The 19,032-nt window shown below is 39.7% G+C and overlaps 1 protein-coding gene across 2 annotated transcripts in view; it reads right to left on the minus strand.

Annotated features, from left to right (window-relative positions):
* The window catches only part of LOC101166465 (tensin-3), a 65,129-nt gene that overhangs the window by 31,765 nt on the left and 14,332 nt on the right, over positions 1-19,032 (minus strand). For both annotated transcript variants that reach the window (XM_011474266.4, XM_020702551.2), the window contains exons 12-14: positions 17,524-17,628; positions 9,921-10,787; positions 2,051-2,178 (exon numbers count right to left, since the gene is read on the minus strand). In XM_011474266.4, coding sequence (XP_011472568.1) covers positions 2,051-2,178; positions 9,921-10,787; positions 17,524-17,628 — 1,100 coding nt within the window. The remainder of the gene's footprint in view (positions 1-2,050; positions 2,179-9,920; positions 10,788-17,523; positions 17,629-19,032) is intronic.

A 19,032-nucleotide genomic window follows, 5' to 3' on the forward strand; every position in this document is an offset into this window, starting at 1 on the left:
GACTAAGAAATGTGTAAAAAAAAAAAGAAAAAGAAAAGAGAAGGACATTTTTACACTTTTAAGAAATTAACGCAAAAAAAATACAGGTGCAGCTTTAGAAACACATTTTTGATCATGTAAAAGAATATAGAGGGACGAAGCACACTTTTCTAGATGATTAAACAAAGAAGAAGCAAACTGATGGCTTTCCCTATAAACCAGCATTGTAGATAATAGACTCGATTAATAAGTCCCATTTGTTATCTTTTTTGTACTTGCAAACAAAATTGCAAGACACTGAATATGACCTAATAAGCCCAAATTACACATCCTTGATTTTGAACACAATGCATACATTTAAGAGAGCATCTTATAGTCAACCTAAATTTTATTTCTTTCTTAACTAAAGTTTTGTCAAAATAAAAGTTATAAGCAAGATTTCAGTGGAGATGTTTGAAAATGCACCAGGTGGAAGACTGGAAAGAATGGAAAATGGAGAGTAAATGTAGCTCTTAACCTTTTAACACGTCGCTAACGACACCTAAATAGCACACGCTCTTTGACTCCATGACCAATTACACGATTAACATGATTCTGCTGATTCTGATGCGGAAAAAAGTGGTATTTCATATTGACTGTGCACCGAAATGAAGCAGCCTTGGGCTTATATGTAACACTTTGAGCGTGGTTCACACCACCCACAGCAACGCGTGTTCAAGCGACCACGTCCGATAACAAGTCTATGTAAATGCACATATTCAAAACTCTTGCATTCACAAGTTTCTACTGCCATTTTTGGAGTCTAAGTACAAAACAGGTGTTCAATAGAGGTTAAATCAGGTTGATTGGACGGTTACCCTTTCTGGGCGGCGTCCCTTTCAATTCACGGAAGTGCCAACTGTTTGAACATTCATCATGGAGGAAACTTTAATAATTGCAGTTTGTGCCTAGGCAGAATTACATGACATAAGTCTTTCATATGTCAAAATACTGTAGAGATGTAAAAGAAAAAGCCAACAGCAAGATTCGCAAAATGTTACCACTTGGACATTTTGCACCAAGCCTCTTCCAACTGTAGGTGGCAGACGTGCTAGTATCAGGTAACGACAGTCCAGCGTGAACGCCTGTGCTAAACGTGTGTTCTTGAGTGAGCTTTTTTGAACATGCATAGCATATTTGGCATGTACATGGCATTATAATATTGTAGATCATATAGTAGTGTTTCATATCAGCAGATGGCTGCTTTCCTCTGCTTAAGAATCCGCTGGAATCAAGTTAATTGCATCAATGGTTACAGAGTTAAGGTAGTCGAACAACTGTAAACGGGTTAAACCCTTGTCAAATGCTGCACTTTCTGTTAGGATCCTGGGCTCATCTCCAAGCCTGCCACCCATCATCTCATCAGCCTGCGGCCTTTATAAGGAACCACCACCTTACAGCCAATGTCAGTCCGTCTGCTTCACATGGTTGAGTACTGACTCCTTCAGCCAAGTCTACATCTCGTGCTTTTGTGCTAAGTGCCTAGTGCTCTCAGAAATCTAACTGCCTTTATCTCTGCCTCTTCAGGAAGTTCCATCGGCTCAACCTTCACCCTTGGTCAACCTTTGCAGTTCATTCCACCCAAGCCAAGAACTGTCACGCCAGAACCCACCAACGCCACTGAGGACTTAATAAAACCCTCTTTCCTCATTCATCCTCCAGTCTCTGTCCTGCTTCTGGGTCAAGCCTCACTCATCCTAACACTTTCAGGAAAAAAGCTATTGTGGGTTTTATTTAGCGCTTTAAGCTGGCACACACTGACTTCAATAGTGAGCAAGTACTGCTTTTTCGTTTTTGTTTTGTTTTTGTTATAATGGAGGCCTATATTTCATGTTGCTTTGTAATTCTAGGACCCTGTCCCAACCAGGAACGTTTGTTGACAGAAAAGCATACTCTTCCATTTGAGGGAATCCCTTCTCTCCACAGCCGGAAATAACATTCTACATCTCTCAACATGCTTTCTTTGGGGAAATTTGACAATCCGGGGCAGGTTTTAGGCTGCCGGATGGGATAAAAGGAGAACAGTGTTTACCTGTGAAGGTGAGAAGGGCAGGCTGAAGGCTGAAGAACCTTTAAAGCGCTGAGCTCCAGGGCTCCATCCTGGACTCTGAGGCCCAACGTAGTCTGTCACATCCGTGATCTGCCTTTGTTGCTTCCATCCTAATAAGCAGCCAGTAAACACAGAAAAGTGAGGTTACGAAGGATAGAAAAGGTGAGAAAAAAAGAAAAACCAGACAGGCAGAGAAATTAAGATCCAACACCTAATCAGCTTATGATTCAAACCCAGGCATGTGTTTAGCTATTAAAAAAAAAAAACAATACAGTTAAGTCTAATCTTGGGAATAGCCATAACAATAAACAGTACTAAACTTTTACCATGACCAGACTAAAATTTAGCAATAAAAGGTGATGAGAGGGATTAACGTAGTCCATGTTTGTCTTTAACAAAAGCCTCCATCAGCCAGCTCAGGCGAAGCTTGTCTGACTAAGCGAGCTGTCGCAGTGAGCAGATGGTGGAACATCAGGGTTCCTTGGTGGAAAAACATCAGCTAAAACAAACGTCTGCTCACCTCATAGACATGAGTCCATTGTAATATGACAGCTGCGAGGGCTTGAATCAGCTTTACATGACGGGCATCTTGCTGTCTAAACGTATTTGCCTCTTCACACCCTGATCACAAAGGTCTGTTATGCAATCTTTGCAGAAGACAGCAGCTCATTAACACAATTCCTTAATTTAGAATTCTATACGAATTCTATATATATATATAAACAAATATTCTACATTTCATTTATTGAATTTTAAACTTTTTTCGATTAGTTTAAAACTGGTATTGGTATTTAGCTCAAAAGAAAACAAATTAGTATGGCAAGTCTGTGCAATCAAGTTAGACCAACTCCATGAGAGACAGTCATGTAATACACTTGGTACATTTAGAAATGAAAGTTTGGTGGGAATATTAAGCTTTAGATAGCATAAGATTTGATTTAATAATTTAGCAAAATCTGCACAAATGATCCATGCAGCAGTATGACTAAATATGGGAGAGGGAGAACGATCATATGGTCTGATATATACTTCAGCTTGTTTTCTTGAGATTACAGAGGTTCAGTCGTTATCTTGAGAAAACAAGTTCTCCGACTTAATACTGGAGCTGTCACCAACAACACGAAATAACACACGCACTTCAAACTACCGTAAATTTTGATCGTTTAGCCAATGATTTTAATTCCAGTCGATTTTGATGTGGAGAAAAGCAACTTTGTGCCAGTATGCAAAAACATTGAACCCCACATTCCTCCTGGTGGTGATAGGTTGGCATGTAAGGCAGCAAAGCTACCGTCAGTGTTTGAATGTGTGTGTGCATCATTGAATGGGACTGTGAATGTTAAGTTCTTTGTACTTTAAAAAAAAAAAACCTGTTGTTTTTAACATGTTTTTGTAGCAATTGTCTCAGGATGAAGGACACATACAAAGGAATGTAATTTTAAGATGTCATTTCTGAATGTTTCTTTATTCAAATCGTTGTGAAGGAGGAGATTTTAAAAAACAGTTTGAAAAAGTTCTCTTTTGTGACACAGCAAGTCTCACTACTCTTCTTAATTCTGATTCATTCACTTGGAGACAAATAGTTCCATGTATGACTTTGTTTTCCTCGAGGTAATTTTGGGTCAAAACAAGATAGCTCCAATATTACTCGCCGTTTTTGTTGCACCGTCACCTTAGAGTTGTGATGAGCTGTAAACTAGTGGGATGGAGTGTAAACAAACAACAGAGTCTTACCTCCACAACTCAGAGGTACATTTCTGATAAAATACTCCTGCTCTGCAGACACTAGTAAAAGTTTCTGCAACAACACAAGTTTTTTTATTTTGCTGGGAAAAAAATGGCATAATCATAAATTAAAGACTGATAGGATTGGGACTTGTATAGCAAGGTAATAAAGTGGTATATCCGTATGCGCCATTTACTACTTTAAACACTTTATTATTACTGTAAGTCGTTTCACATCAGCGCAAAGCTACTATTGTCAGCTTCAGAATATGTTGGAATCATGTTAATAGTGTAAAAGGTGGAAGGATTACAGTAGTTCGAAGAGCGTGTTATTATGTGTTGGTGGTGACGGTTCAGATATTAATGATGTTGGTAGGAATTGCTTTTCAACGAGATTACGATAAACTACATATTTAACGTTATTTATACTCATAAATATTTATGAAGTGTAATTTACCATTTTCCACCTTCCTTAAGGACCCTACAAATGGCACTTTCTTCACCTATTCAAACAGACGTTTATGTACTATTTGTGGTAGAACTGAAAAAAAGAACTGCAATGCAAAACAGGTAATAAAGTGAGGTTCAGGGTCTTGCTCAAAAGCACGCTGACACACCAGAGCTGAATGATTTTGTATAATTATCCTTTTTCAAAGTATTTCGAAGTCAACTGAATTTTTGTTTATGGAGTTCATACGTAATCATCATCTACAGTAATTAATCTCAGTGTGACGTGAAGAAGTTTACAATTTTTAATTTTTTAGTATGTAAGTAAAGAATTCTACTAACATCATTATCTGCCATTAATGTATTTTTTGCATAAGGTGCACTAAAAAGGCCTATAGTACGCAAAATCAACTTTTTGACCTTTTAACCCTTGTGCTATCCTATGACCCCACCCTTACATTGAAGTGTTCTCCCTACCATGACAAAGGTGGAAAAAGGTGGAAAGATTTCATGTAATCCATGGCCACCAGTGAGGTTCACAAATCATTGAAGATAAAAGGTTCAGCGCACTGTCTAGTGGGTCTAGATGACCCAACTCCCAATGGATAGCACAAGGGTTAAGTGTATTATATTGTTCATTCCTTACAAAACACAACCCCAAAGCTGTATTTTGATCCATTCGCGCATTTCTGAGTAGTCCTCTAGAAACCTGCGCTCTGAGCACCAGCCCCTCTCAATCCACAAAGACAAGTGGGTTCTCACATTCCGACGTAAATAACTGAGGAACCTTTCAGGAACAGTCTGGGCTGCCAGAACCGCCCCCAAGCTAACATACTAACACAACATTCTCCGCGTTTAGCCGGGTGATCGGCTAAACGCGGACGCTGCCGAGGCCAGTTCTAGGTTGACGTCATGAAATGAGCGGCACCCACAAGAAGAGAAGGCCTCAGAGATGGAGTTGCTTTATTTTTGTTTGGGAAAATGAACTGCAGATATAACTCATATTTCATTTAAAAAATCGTTCTTTTGTGTGCCAAAAGTAGTATATTAACATAGACATGGATATTGTTTACTATTAAAGACTTAAAAAATAGCATGATATAGGCCCTTTAAACAACATTTCTATGAAAGTGTTTTCTAGTTAGCGACCAAAATGTGCAGGACCCATGATTCCATATACACCCCAATATTTTGAAGAATTATGACCCTCCCACCATCATGTGTGACAGTTTGTTTGATTGGTGTTTGGTGTTCTCCACAGACCTGCTGTTCCTGAATGATCTTTTTCATTGTGGATCACTGGCTTTCTCAATTCCCAAGAAAGCAGTAAAAGTTTTTCCCTCCAATGCTTCCACAGTTGGTCTAACACAGACAACTTTTTTTAAGAGTAAAATTTTTCTTTTTATGCATGACTTTATAATTATAAAAGAAGTCTGGTGTTCACGGTGGGGACCCATCCCTTTTAAAAGCGAAGAAAAGAAAAAAGCCTTCAGTGAGTCAGCTGAAACTAATCCTGTTACTGTCCCACCGGCGGCCCAGCCGGGGGAGCTTCCATGGAGGCTTGCAGTGTCAAGTATCACTTCAAGCTTTCTGTATTTGTTCGAGGCCTTTTCTCTACAGAGGAAAATGATGAGGGCGCGAACAAGGGCGAAGTGTTGTGTCAGAACTTCAAAAGCATTCCTGATTACTTACAAGTTCCTGCCTTGAAACATACACTCGAAAACACACACTAACAGTAAAGAAGCCAGTCAAGCGCTAGTTACTGCTTGAAAATGGGCCCTCAGGAACTATCAGACTTCAACCCCCTGACCTATTTACTGTATGTACAAACACCAAAGCCTTATTTCGTGTATACAAATTCTGTGTGCAGAAATTTTCAACTAAAGGTGCACAAACAGGCAGGTAAAGGGACAAATATCAGCCCTAAAGAGTTGCAAAGGTTCGCTATTGTCCACGAGTTTGTTGTGGAGGTTTGTCAGATGCTAGCTTTGGTGGACCAGCTGCTCTTCAGGCTAACAGGGTTTGAATTGATGTCGGACAGAAATTACAGTGGTGGACAAAATTGTTGGTACCCTTCAGTTGAAGAAAGAAAGTCCACAATGCTCACTGAAATGACTTGAAACGTTCAAAAGTAACAATAAATTTATTGAAAATTAAATAATCAAAATCAGCCATTACTTTTGAGTTGTTGATTAACAGGATTGTTTAAAAAAACAAAATAATGATATAGGGCTGGACAAAATGATGGTACCTCCATAAAAGACTGAGAACTAATTGCCAAGGGGGTCATGATGAACTCAGGTATGTCCTTTCATTGACATCACAGCTGTTTTCAAACCCATAATTAATCAGTCTGCATATTTAAAGGGAGACAAATAGTCACATTGCTGTTTGGTGAAAAGGTGTGAACCACACTGAACATGGACAACAGAAAGCGAAGGAGAGAATTGTCCCAGGACATTAGAAACAAAATTATAGACAAACATCGTAAAGGCTATAAAACCATCTCTAAGCAGCTTGAAGTTCCTGTGACGACAGTGGCAAATATTATTCAGAAGTTTAAGACCCACGGGACAGTAGCCAACCTCCCTGGACGTGGCCGGAAGAGGAAAATTGATGACAAATTGAGGAGACGGATAGTTAGAACTGTATCCAAAGAGCCCAGAACAACCTCCAAAGACATTAAAGGTGAACTCTTAGATCAAGGTACATCAGCTCTATGTTGGTAGACTCAAAAATGAAGCATACAACGAAAAGAAGACTGTCCCTAATGTGAAACATGGTGGAGGCTCAGTTCTGTTTTGGGGCTGCTTTGCTGCATCTGCCACAGGGTGTCTTGAAGTTGTGCAAGGTAAAATGAAATCTCCAGATTATCAAGGCATTCTGGATAGAAATGTTCTGCCTAGTGTCAGAAAGCTTGGTCTCAGTCGCCGGTCATGGGTCTTCCAACAGGACATCGATCCAAAACACACAGCCAAAAAACCCCAAGAATGTCTAAGAGAAAAGCATTGGACTATTCTGAAGTGGCCTTCTATGAGCCCAGATCTGAATCCCATTGAACATCTGTGGAAGGAGCTGAAACATTCCATTTGGAGAAGACAGCCGTCATACCTGAGACAACTGGAGCAGTTTGCTCATGAGGAGTGGGCCAAAATACCCATCGACAGGTGCAGAAGGCTCATTGACAAATACAGAAACTGTTTAATTGTAGTGATTGCCTCAAAAGGTTGTGCAACAAAATATGAAGTTAATGGTACCATTTCGTAAGAAACTTTCGTAAGTTTCTTTTTTTTAATAATTCTGTTAATCAACAACTCAAAAGTAATGACTGATTTTGATTATTTAATTTTTTTTAATAAATTTACATTTATTGTTACTTTTAATCGTTTCAAGTCATTTCAGTGAGCATTGTGGACTTTCTTTCTTTAACTGAGGGGTACCAACAATTTTGTCCACCACTGTAAATTAGTAATGCAGGTCATGGCAGATACGGGCCTCTTCCTCCAGGCACTGTCCCAGTGGATATGACCAGGAAAAAGAAAATCAGTCTCACATCTCAGCAGGTTGAAGTGAAAAAATTAAGGAGAGGCAGACCAGAGGTCAGGAAAACAGACATATTTTGAGTTTTGGGTCAAGACCTCATAGGACTCATTTGTCTTCAGCCTAGTGTTTTGAATTAACTTTCAGTTTTACTCCATAATTTTTTTTTTTTTCTGGAAAATTGCTTAAAATAGCTGAGGTTATAAGTACGATTTGTCCTTATACTATCTCTGACTTGCTGTAGAAACTGTGAAATTGTAGGGTCAGACGGTCAGGTGTTTTCAAAATTACTTCAGAGTTGATGTCTTCATCCATCATATTTGTATACCCAACATGACCTCAACTGATCAGATAAGCATGGTGCAACCTGGAGTGTTTGTTGCTGAACTACGATTATGTCTAAAACCCACATGTACCTGTCAGTTTGAGTTATTGGTCACTTTAAATCTTTCTGTCTCATGGAAAACTAGGTTGGGTTTAAAGGTAAACTACCTCACCAATCTTCCAGCTTATCCTAGAGAAAACTGAACTAAACTCAAGAGTTAGCCAAAGGATTTCTATCTTGAAAGTTCTTGCTCTCCTATTGATCCATGTTTGAAACATCTACATTGGTAGGTGCACAAAATAAACCTTAAGTGTAGGCGTCAATCCAAGGAAGCTCATTTTGACCTCTGTTTTTTTTGGTTTTCAGTCGTTTAATTGCCACTAGAAACTAATAGGCGTACAGCTACATTCACAGCGCATTCACACACCAGCATTTTTGGGGCTGCGTTCAGAACCCACATATTTATGCAAATTTTAAGTCTGTTTTTAGGCTTTACACACAAACCGTTCACTGAACGCACGCTGAAGTTCAAACTGTTGACCTTTCGACTGCTTTAGCGTTAAACAGCTGAACTTTGACCAATCAGGGACTCTAATTCAGTAGTGACGTGTGGATAGCAGCCTTTTCAAAACACGGTTGTGCCAACCATTGTAAACATGATCATGGAGGAAAAATAACTAATTGCAGTTTGTGCTCGGTCAGAATTACAAGTCTTTCAAATTTCAGCTTAGAGCTGGGGGGGAAAAAAAGATTGAGCAAGATTTGGCATCACTTCGACACTTCGCACCAAGAGCCTCTTCCAATTGTAGGTGGTGGACAAGCGTTAGTAAATAGTAGAAAAACAGAAGAAGAAGACCCTTTCTGCAACGTCTTGCTTGTCCAGAGCTGGTCTGGTGTGAACACCACAAGTTGAATTCATGAAACCCCGTTTAGCATAATCTTGAATGCGCAACACAGGCCTGATGTGAATGTAGCATTAAAGTCAATAGTTTCTTCTTTCAACTAGCTCTTCGGTTAACACAACTACATCAATGTAGAGCAGTGATCTTTAACACTGGTCCTCCATACCAACCATGTATATTTGACATCAGGCCAACTTACTTTGTATTTAGCTGGATCAGGTGATTCTAGGGTAAGTAACAGTAGCCCTTTCAGTGCCTTGGCTCACTTTAGTGTTTTAGAAAGCAGTCCAAGTTGTGGGATTGAGGCTCAATGTGCTTCAAGGGAAAGATTCAGTTTTACAAATAAAGTTGTTTACGCCTTAAAGTTGAATCAAGACATCTGGACTTAAAATCTTTCTTTAAACGTTTTACCACTCATTCAAGTAAAAAGATCTGAAGTCCAGATGCCATGACTCAACTTCAAGACGCCACCTTGATAAATGAGAACCAACATCGACAACGTTGCCTGCGTGTTTTTTAGAGATCACCAAGTTAAAGCCGAACTTTTAGAAATTCCTTTTCTTAACAAAAGATCTGAGATTGTGGAGCTGATTGCAAATCTGTCATTTCTTTATCTTATACTTCTAGGAGATACTATTGTGATGTTGTTTCTCTGCAGCTCGTCCAATTATGTCATTTTATTCCCCAAGTTCTGTATAATTCCACTGAAAATGGGACAGACTCTAAAGATGAACACATCTCTGTGTCAGAAGCAGGGCCCTTATTTACATCGCTCAGTGAGTCGTCAGATCGCTGAAATGATTTTTTTCCACTCATGGAAATGTATCACAAGGTAAGCTCTCAATCCCCACTTTAGAACCAGCCATTTTTTGTGTTGATTAAGCTGTCAAATCCCTTCATTGAGTGGCCTTACCTGACCGGTGGCTACTTCCTTTGAGGCTGAGACCGTTGGTTTGTAGTGAGGTGGTGCGTGACAACGGGGAAAGGGAGGTAGAGACGGGAACAAAAGTGGGATCCAAGTCCAAAATCAGCTGATTCAGCTGCTCTATGGACTCATCGACATCGGAAGTTAGAGCTGCCAGCTCTTCTTCTTGACACAAAGAGGAGGGCTCCATGTTGAGTGTATGATCTTTGCCAGTTCGTTTGCTGACCCCATCCACTGGCACTGTGTGGACTACCTCCCTGCTGCTGAGTCCTTGAGGAGGAGTGAGAGGGGTGAGTAGAAGTGAAGGCCGCTGCTTGTTGGTATTGGTTGTTCTTTCCTTATCCTTTGTGGGTAAACTATCGCTGGCGCCCGGTGCCGTGTGCTGACGTACCCAACGGTCAGTAGACTTCTCTTTGAGTGTTTCTGACAAGAGGGAACAACCGCTGCTGGAGCTTGGCCCTTCCACAGCATGTTCTGCTTCATCCTCATCGTCCAGTATATCCGTCTCTCTGTCACTTGAAGACTTTCCGTTAATCGTCACACCCACCTCTGCTTCACTGGATAAAGCTAGCTGTGCCATGACCTCCATGAGAGCCTGGGCAGGATCAGAGTCTGCCCCAAAGACCAGCTTCCCTGGGTGGGTGCCCTTGTCCTGTGTGGCCTCGCCTCTCTGTCGGGCTCCACCTAGTCCCTGCGAGGCTACAGAAAGACCAGAGTCGCTGCTGGCAGATGGAGCTCGGTCACTGCGGCATGGGCTGTTGGGGCTCGACAACTGGAAAGGTCCTTCCTCTTTACTCTTCTTTTTCACTCTGCGGTGCAAGCTTCCATTTCCAAGTTCTGGGAAGTGGGAAGAAGCTGTAAGGGGACAAAAATCAGTGTCAGCATTCCGTTAAAAACACTGCTACAAAACATTTTGATGGATTTAATATTAATCTTAGTTTTTTTTAGAACACATCCGACTTCCTTTAGTTTGCTTCTTACTTTTGTGGAGTAATAAAAAAATATGCAACTCAACCCAAAGACAGCTTTTTGCTTTAACCTCTTAAGACCCGAGCTCTTGGTTGACGTGCCTTTTTTATTACATAGTCACAGAGCCTCACACCTTTGAAATTAATTCTTTATTAGCTATGTGACTAAATTCAGTTTGGCACTTGCTTTTACTGATTAATTGATGGGGTATGCGGAGGGTTGATCACATCAATCGATAAACTGTAAAATACGGTATGTCAATAAACTTATTAAGTAATTAAGTTGATTACGTTTGTGCTCAATATTTTTTGGATTGCTTAGATAGGTTCTTACAGTTTTTTGATATGTTACGGGTTTTTTTTTTAAATTAAAGCACTCTGGATATGATATTTTGTTCTTGTAGATTTTTGGGGGGGTTTTTTTGTTCAAGATTGAAAAAAATCCCCCTTGGTGGTGTAAAAGTAAAGGTTGGAAGTCTGTTGTACAAAGAAAACTTCATAAAGCCACTTTTTTAGTTGTATTTTGATCTTTTATTGAGCCACACTGTCACAAATTAAAATGAAAATACCTCAAAATTAGACTTTTTACTGCAATTACTGGGTAAGATTGAAAATAGATTAATTACAGGTTATGATTAATTAATCGCACAAAAAAAAATTTAATCACCTGACAGCACTAAATGAAGCATTTTTTAAATGAAAAATGTTTAATTTCTTGTGGTTAGAACCTAATCAGAATGAATCTGCCACACAAAAATGTGCCAATGCTTTTGACACATAATATTGTCATGTGCCTCTAAATATATGACAGTATAAAAAATTAGTTTACCAAAATTCAAAGACACAAAACAATGATGAACTCATCAGTTTTCTTTTTACCCAACAGCATGTTGTAATAAAAATTCTATGTTTTGACACAATACAAGACATACTAAACTCCATTGACCTCACATTTCCTCAACTTTGTACGGTGATTTGTACATAATCCTCAGGTGTTCAACTCAGTTTTTGAAGTATCTCAAGAACATCAAAATGGTAGAACTTCAAACGATGAAGACAAAGATTCTTTGGCAGTTATCAGTTGCACCATGTCTCCTATATCATTATAACCAAGTATTGTAAGACAGTAGCCCTTGACATTTTTGAGGACCATGTCAGACAATTTTTCATGGACCAGTCTGAACGAGGCTGATGTTGACGTCAGTTGTTTTTTTTTTTTTTTTTGGGCTACTGGTTTCCCTTAACTTTTAAGGTTAAAGGTCATCTTCATCCTCTGTAAAATACCACCAGCTGCTTTAAACTTTATTTGTACACACATTTTTTGCAGGAACCATTCAAATGTCATATAGATTTTCCTTTAACCCATAACTGTCAAAGTCAAAGCAGCATCCTCGTACGTTTAGAGAGCCGGTTGATGACTATTGTGCATTATTATTATGGTTTGCGGGAATAACTGTCAAACTGTGATTTGGACTCCTGACTTCTGTCTGTTAAATGCAGATTTTTTTTATTTTAAAGTTGGAGGCCCTTTCGTCTCCTCACTAGCTCTTGGCTGCAAAATTTAAACTTAAGAAATAGTTGTTGTTTTTTTTTACTTTGCTAGCTTGGGGGTTTTAATTTGGCAGTTGGAGCATCAACTTTAAGAAAATAGCTATCTACATTCGGCACGTGACTGAGCAACAATGAGTCGGATCCAGCAGTTTTCCAAAATAAACTTTCTTCAGAATCAGAATATAAATAAAACAGAAAAAATGCAGATAGATGTTTTTTCTCTGCGGTCTCTGAGTCCCTGATTGGTCACAGTTCGACCTGGTTTAACTGGTAACGAGTGTTCAATGGCCACACGTTTTGTACGTAGAGCCCAACAACGGTTGTAAAATCTTGCACAGCTATTTCTAAACACAGTAGCTTTGAAAACATAAACCCGAATGCACATTTATTCGCGTTCACACAGACTTCGTATTGGAAGTGGGCGCTTGAATGCATGTTGCCGAGGGCAGAGTGAACGTTGCTTGAAAATTATTAGTAACTATAACACCATGTTGACCCTCACCTTAAACTAATATCTTTTACTTCTGCATGTAAGTAAAAGAAAGTAACTTAAAGGAGTCATGTAACATTGCAATTCTAATGCTACTGTCACACAAGGCCTATGTGAACAAGCGTAGCTTCTGCATTAAAACCTCTCACGTTCACGCATAGCTAGGCAAGTTTTTACGACCTTTTTGGGCTTTAACCTACAAAACGTGTGACCATTAAACTTTCACCAACCGGAGACTCGGATTTGGTTGCGACATATAGACCTGATTTATGTGGTTAACCCAGACACAGCTACGAGCCTGACGATGTTTACCTGTGTTTTTCAAATAAAGATAAACCAAGACCACTCTTTTGACATTATGGTAATCCGTATCCACCATTGCAAGGCCGCTAGCAATGAACCGAACCGTTTCAGGTTTCGCCCTCAAACCACAAGATTTTCGTCCCAAGCTTCTTCCAACTGTAGGTGGCGGACATGCACTGGTAAGCCCCTCCCTGCTTGTCCAGTGTGAACACGTTTAGCATGTATGAAAAAAAAATACAATCCCAGTTCAGCCACACGTGACTACACGCCTGCATTAGTGCTGCACATGACTCATGGCTGCAGACGTAGTCCATGTAGATAACACAGAGCTGTTTGTGTGGGCTTGACGGATGCATGGGTGAGCTTGTGTGTCATGGAAGGGATGTGACCATCAAACATGTCTACCTGAGGCTGGTCAGACGGCGCAGAACACACACTGACGCACGCAGTGATCTGACAACACAGTGGATCTGGATATCTTAGATCTTAGAATCCAGTAAATAAGAATCTTTTCTTTTTAACTCATAGTTAGATCAATTACTTCCTACAAATTTTGGCAGAGGGAAAACTCTGGATTTTAAAGAAAGCTTCTCTCGGAACAGTGACTGCAACAATACATACAGTGAATACCAGAGCTGTGTGAGCGCAGCCTCTTAAGTCCAGAGAGGCAATAAAACCCAAATACCAGACATGCATGGTAAAACTTTGCAGCTGCTTAAAGACGTTTCGCACAGAGATTCTCACAAACTTTTCATCTCAAGTCAGAATGGATTTAAATCACTCAAATCGCACAAAAACAGGGCAGAAAGGAATACTTTACCGGTAGTTAGAGGTAAACTTTCCCTGTCCCGAGCTCAGGCTAGAAACAGGATGGGAATGCTTTGCTGGAGCATCCGGAGGAAAAGAGAAACAGATGACAGGACGGGGGGAAAGAGGATGGGAGTGAAAGCAGATCGGAAAAGACTCCGAGCAGCTTCGTTTGTCTGAAGAAGACAAGCAGAAAACATTCTTTCTGTGAAGGTGCTAACAGCTCTCTGGTGCCCCCCCCCCCCCCCCAGCCCCCATCCACCAACTCCCGCCCTCTTTCTTTACCCTCATGTCACTCCTCCGTCCCTGCGGTGCGAATCCCCGCCTTCCAAGCGTTTTCCTCCCTCCCTGCTTGCCCTCCCCCTTCCATCCTGTCCCGCCTAACACAGGTAGGGGAGAGAGAGTGTGCACTCATGCGTTTGGAGCAGTAATGTGTGGATCATTCACCCGAGCTGCACACATCCAAGTGGCTACGGGGCGTACGGCACGCACATCACACTTTCAAGGAAATAGAAAAAAATACTCCTCAGCACGGTGACCTTGAACTGCCCAAATTTGGAGAAGGGGAATGTAAACACAGAGGCGGGATCTGGAGAGTGCTGAGTGGGGGGGTAGTGGACAAATTGCAACCTGCAACTTGAACCTGAAAGTAGACAGAAGCAGGCTGGAGAAGAAAGGGAAAGACAGGGAGATTGAGCGATAGAAGCAGCTGAAGTCAGAGAGGAACCACCTGTACTTCAAAACAACATTCCTGTGTGCACCGGCGCCGCTAACCAGCACCTTCAGCCCACTTGTGAGGACCCACCGTCCCCTTGTGTGTGTTTGTGAGTTTACGCAACCCTGTTCCATGTGACTAGATCTAAATTACACGGCCAGCAGGGGGAAAATGTGGCCGTGAAATAAAACAGCTGGAGCTGAAACCTCAATGAGCGGTTCAAGCTGGCGTTGCAGATGTCTACTGTGTGTTTTTGTGCAGGTTGCTTTGCTTTCATCAAGAAAGTCTCAGAATGGATGCAGATCATATTTATCATACAATAACTGCTTGTGGCATAATATTGCTATGACGCCCACCCTCACATGAATCATCTTAAAGCACAAAGCCACAAACTCAGACTTTCAGTTATCAAAGACAACTTTTTGATTGCCCCAGATTTTGCCCTTGCCTCACAGCAAGAAGGCCCTGATTCACATTTGTTTTTAAAGGGAAGTGATGAGAATGTGCACTAGAATGCCTATGGAGTGAGGGGCGGAGAGAGGGATGGAGACGAAGAATGCTGCGAAGGTGGAAATAAGGGGTCTGGGAGATCTTATTGACATGGGTGGTGAAGGAGAGAGTGGTGTCGAGGAAGACCCCCAGACTCTCGATTGTCTAATGTCCTAATTTGTAACAGCCAGGCTGCACGCAACGGGCACGTAAAAGCATGCACCTCTCGTTTGGACAGCATTAACAGGCTCTATGCTACTTACCGTGGCATATTGTAAAAATGTTTTCTAAAACATGTTTCTTGCAGCAAGCCCTTAGAAAAAACTGTGCAACATTTTCCTCTTGCAGGCTCACCCAGCATCTATGACCTTGATATTTCCTGTGGGCCACCTGTGTGCCCCATACACGTTTGCCCATTTTTTGCCCACAATAAATCTCGCGTATCCATAAAGGCAGTTGAGACTGAGGTCTTACATATATGCCTGGGTGACATTTTCCTCAACCACTGCGCATAGTCAGCCCCACCAAACGTCCAATAAACTGTCAGCTGTACAAGCCACCACTGTTTAGCATCACAGGTATAGAAGTTCTAGACATTCTCTGTTGTGCACTGCACTAGAATGACTGAAACATTCATCAATCTATGCATTTGCTCACTAATCCATTCATCTATCCATTCACACTTTTGTACGTCCATCCATTGATGCATCTATTTATGCAAAATCCATCCATCCAAACCCATCCATACCCTCTATTAATGCATCCTTTAATGGATCAAGCCATCAATCCATTTATTTATAACAAGGTTATGAACAAGTAACCAGGAAACTTTACCATCTTGAAGCAAAAAAAATAATCTTTTCTGGGGGGAAAAATCTGCAACTTTCATTTCTTTTTGTGAAAATGAAAGTTTTAAAATTAAAATTTCCCATGCAAAGAATGTTTCCGTTTGCCACATCCAACATGGGGGAGGTGATTACATTGAAAGCAACATGACTGAGTTATGTATTACGTTAGAGTAAGCATCAACGAGGTTTAAGGGTGCTTTTTTTCCCTTTAAAAATGTTCCTGTAGCAAGAGTGTGACTGGAAATACGTTTGGGCAGATGCATTTCAGAAGCAATAAAAATCCAAATGACATCCTTTATGATTTACAGAATTCCATACATTTTTATGTCTTGATACAGTTTAATTACAAGTTTTGTCATTTAAATCGTTATTTTTCTACATCGCGTGAATCTCATTTTTAATTATTATCTGTTATCTAAGGGATAATACTGGTAAGGTGTCCACTATGATCAATTAAAGGACGAAGCAGAGCGTTGGACGGTTGCTTCTGCAAAGTCCATTCATTTCTGATAATGGACGCCTCAAAGGATATTATTCCTCTTATACCATGGTCACTTACAAAAGAAATACATATCAAATCAATGATTAGTACTTTAGTCTTGTTATTTTTTAGGTTTAAATTGTTTTTTACAAAAAGGGACTTTTTGATAAACGGTGCAAAGCGTTGTCAAGGTAACAGCTACAGACCCTGCACCAACTTTCCAGGTAAACATAAAAAGTTAAACTTGTCACACGTTTTTTTGACACAGTCACAACTAAGAAACATTGTTCATTATTTAAATGTTTAAAATGGAAAAAAGTCCCCATTGGTGGTGTAAAAGTAAAGGTTGGAAATCTGTTATGATCAAAAACGTCATAAAGCCACTTTTTTGTCATTTTTTGTTCTTTTATTGTCTCACAATGTCAAGAATTTAAATGACAACCCCTCAAAAATGAAGCTTTTCAATGCAGTTATTAGGTTAGATTAAAAATACACTAATTAGATTTTGCAATTAATTCATCACTCAAAAAAACAATAGCATTACAGCACTACTACACTTAACAGCTGATACTGAAGTGCCGGAATGCCTGTTTAGTTTCTTAGTTCTTTTTTCAAAGCTTAAGCATTTCTAGGTTTCCCCGCTTGGATTCCTGCAGTAAAATGTTTTTTTTTTTGTTGGTCGTTTCAAGTTTTTCGTCTTTGTTTTCAAAGACATTTCCTGCTTTCTAAATGCTTTCAACAATAGTTCTTCAAGAAACATGCATTCAACATGAATTGGTACATTTTTCTTAAATACATAGAACATTTTCAAAATAAGCAAACGTTTAACACATTAATTGTTCCGGCATTTTGACATCAAACTACTTAGGAGTTATTGGTAAAAGCCTTTTTTTGGTTAGTTTTCTTTCTTAATTTTGAGTATGTGGTGGTGTGGGTTACCTGTTTGAAGATCAGACATGTCCTTATATGAGTCACGTCTGACCAAAGGGTCCAAGGTGTCATAGTCCACGGTCACAGTTGGTCCGTTGTGCCACAATTCTCTTCCTGAACCCCCAAAATAACAAATGCTTGTCAGAAACAGCAACAAAAACAACAACAAAAGACACGCCCACTCACACACAGACACAGACATGTCCGTCATGTGACTGTACAGCGCAGGGCCTCGAGTCAAATACAAGTCAAAGCTCCATGTGGGCTTTTTTTTTTTTGTACTTCTGCTGTAAGTCTGTGTGTCTGCCTCTGTCTACAGGGACTTCAGTCTGAATTCCAGTCTATGTGTGTGTGTGTGTGTGTGTGTGTGATTACCCCTCAAAGTGTTTCCTGTAGAGAGCCTAATGGTTGGTCCTGAGGGCCACTTTGATTGGCCTTGTGTCTAACACTGCCCCCACATGGCGACTGAACCTTTTTTTATTTTTCAAATGTGCCTCAAATTTCTCTTCTGCATGACTAGGAGGCAAACGAAAGCACCAAAATAAATCTGTCAGTGTCCAGATTTTTATGTATTCATAAACCTTTAACAAAACACACTATATGTTTATTAAAGGAGATTTTAATCAAAAACATTGACCAAAAAAAAACACATGTCCATTTTTATTTATTTTTTAATCACTGCAATCCCTTATATTTCACAAAAGCAAAGCCAAAAACAAAAATATAACGTGTGAGAAATGCTTAGTACCACTTTAGTGCTTCCATGACGTATTAGTGGGTATGTTGCTAAGCAAAAGCAGTGTACGAACCCATTAAATAAATTAAGAAACAGTAGCCGGGACAGGCTCCGGCAACCCTGTGACCCTGAAAGGGACACATCAGGTTAAGAAGATGGATGGATGGATGGATGGATGGATGGATGGATGGATGGAATGAATGAATGAATGAATGAATGAATGAATGAATGAATGAATGAATGAATGAATGAATGAATGAATAAATGAATAAATGAATAAATGAATAAATAAATACACTCTGGCAATATACTACATCAAGATAGTTACAATGTGAAAAAAACTAATTGCTCATATACTCTTCTTTTGTGGTTTCATATTGGTCACACACTCAGTGACTCAGATCAACACATTTTAATAAAACAGTTTGATGAATGATAACTTAGTAAAACTCAAATTTGTTTTGTACTCTTTTTTTTAAAATATTTTTTGCAGAACTTTTTTCATTTCCATAGCTACATTTCAAATAAATGATGACTATTTGAGCCAAACAGCTGAAATCTCGTCATGTTATCATCTAAATAGCATCAAAATGAAACTATAGATTAGAAATGATGAACTTTATAGCATATTTAGAAATGTTCATGAATCCTTAGTCAAACTGAACCGTATTGTTTCAAAACAAGATCAAAACTCTTTTGTCAGTAGTCCGAAATGCACCCAATAAAAACTCCATTGTTAAAAATAAACCAAGTTGGGTTGTTTTTACCCCAATTTCAAAGAA

This window comes from Oryzias latipes, chromosome 4 (assembly GCF_053564925.1).
Source record: "Oryzias latipes strain Hd-rR chromosome 4, Olatipes_Hd-rR_3.1".
In the NCBI taxonomy this organism is placed as follows: domain Eukaryota; kingdom Metazoa; phylum Chordata; class Actinopteri; order Beloniformes; family Adrianichthyidae; genus Oryzias; species Oryzias latipes.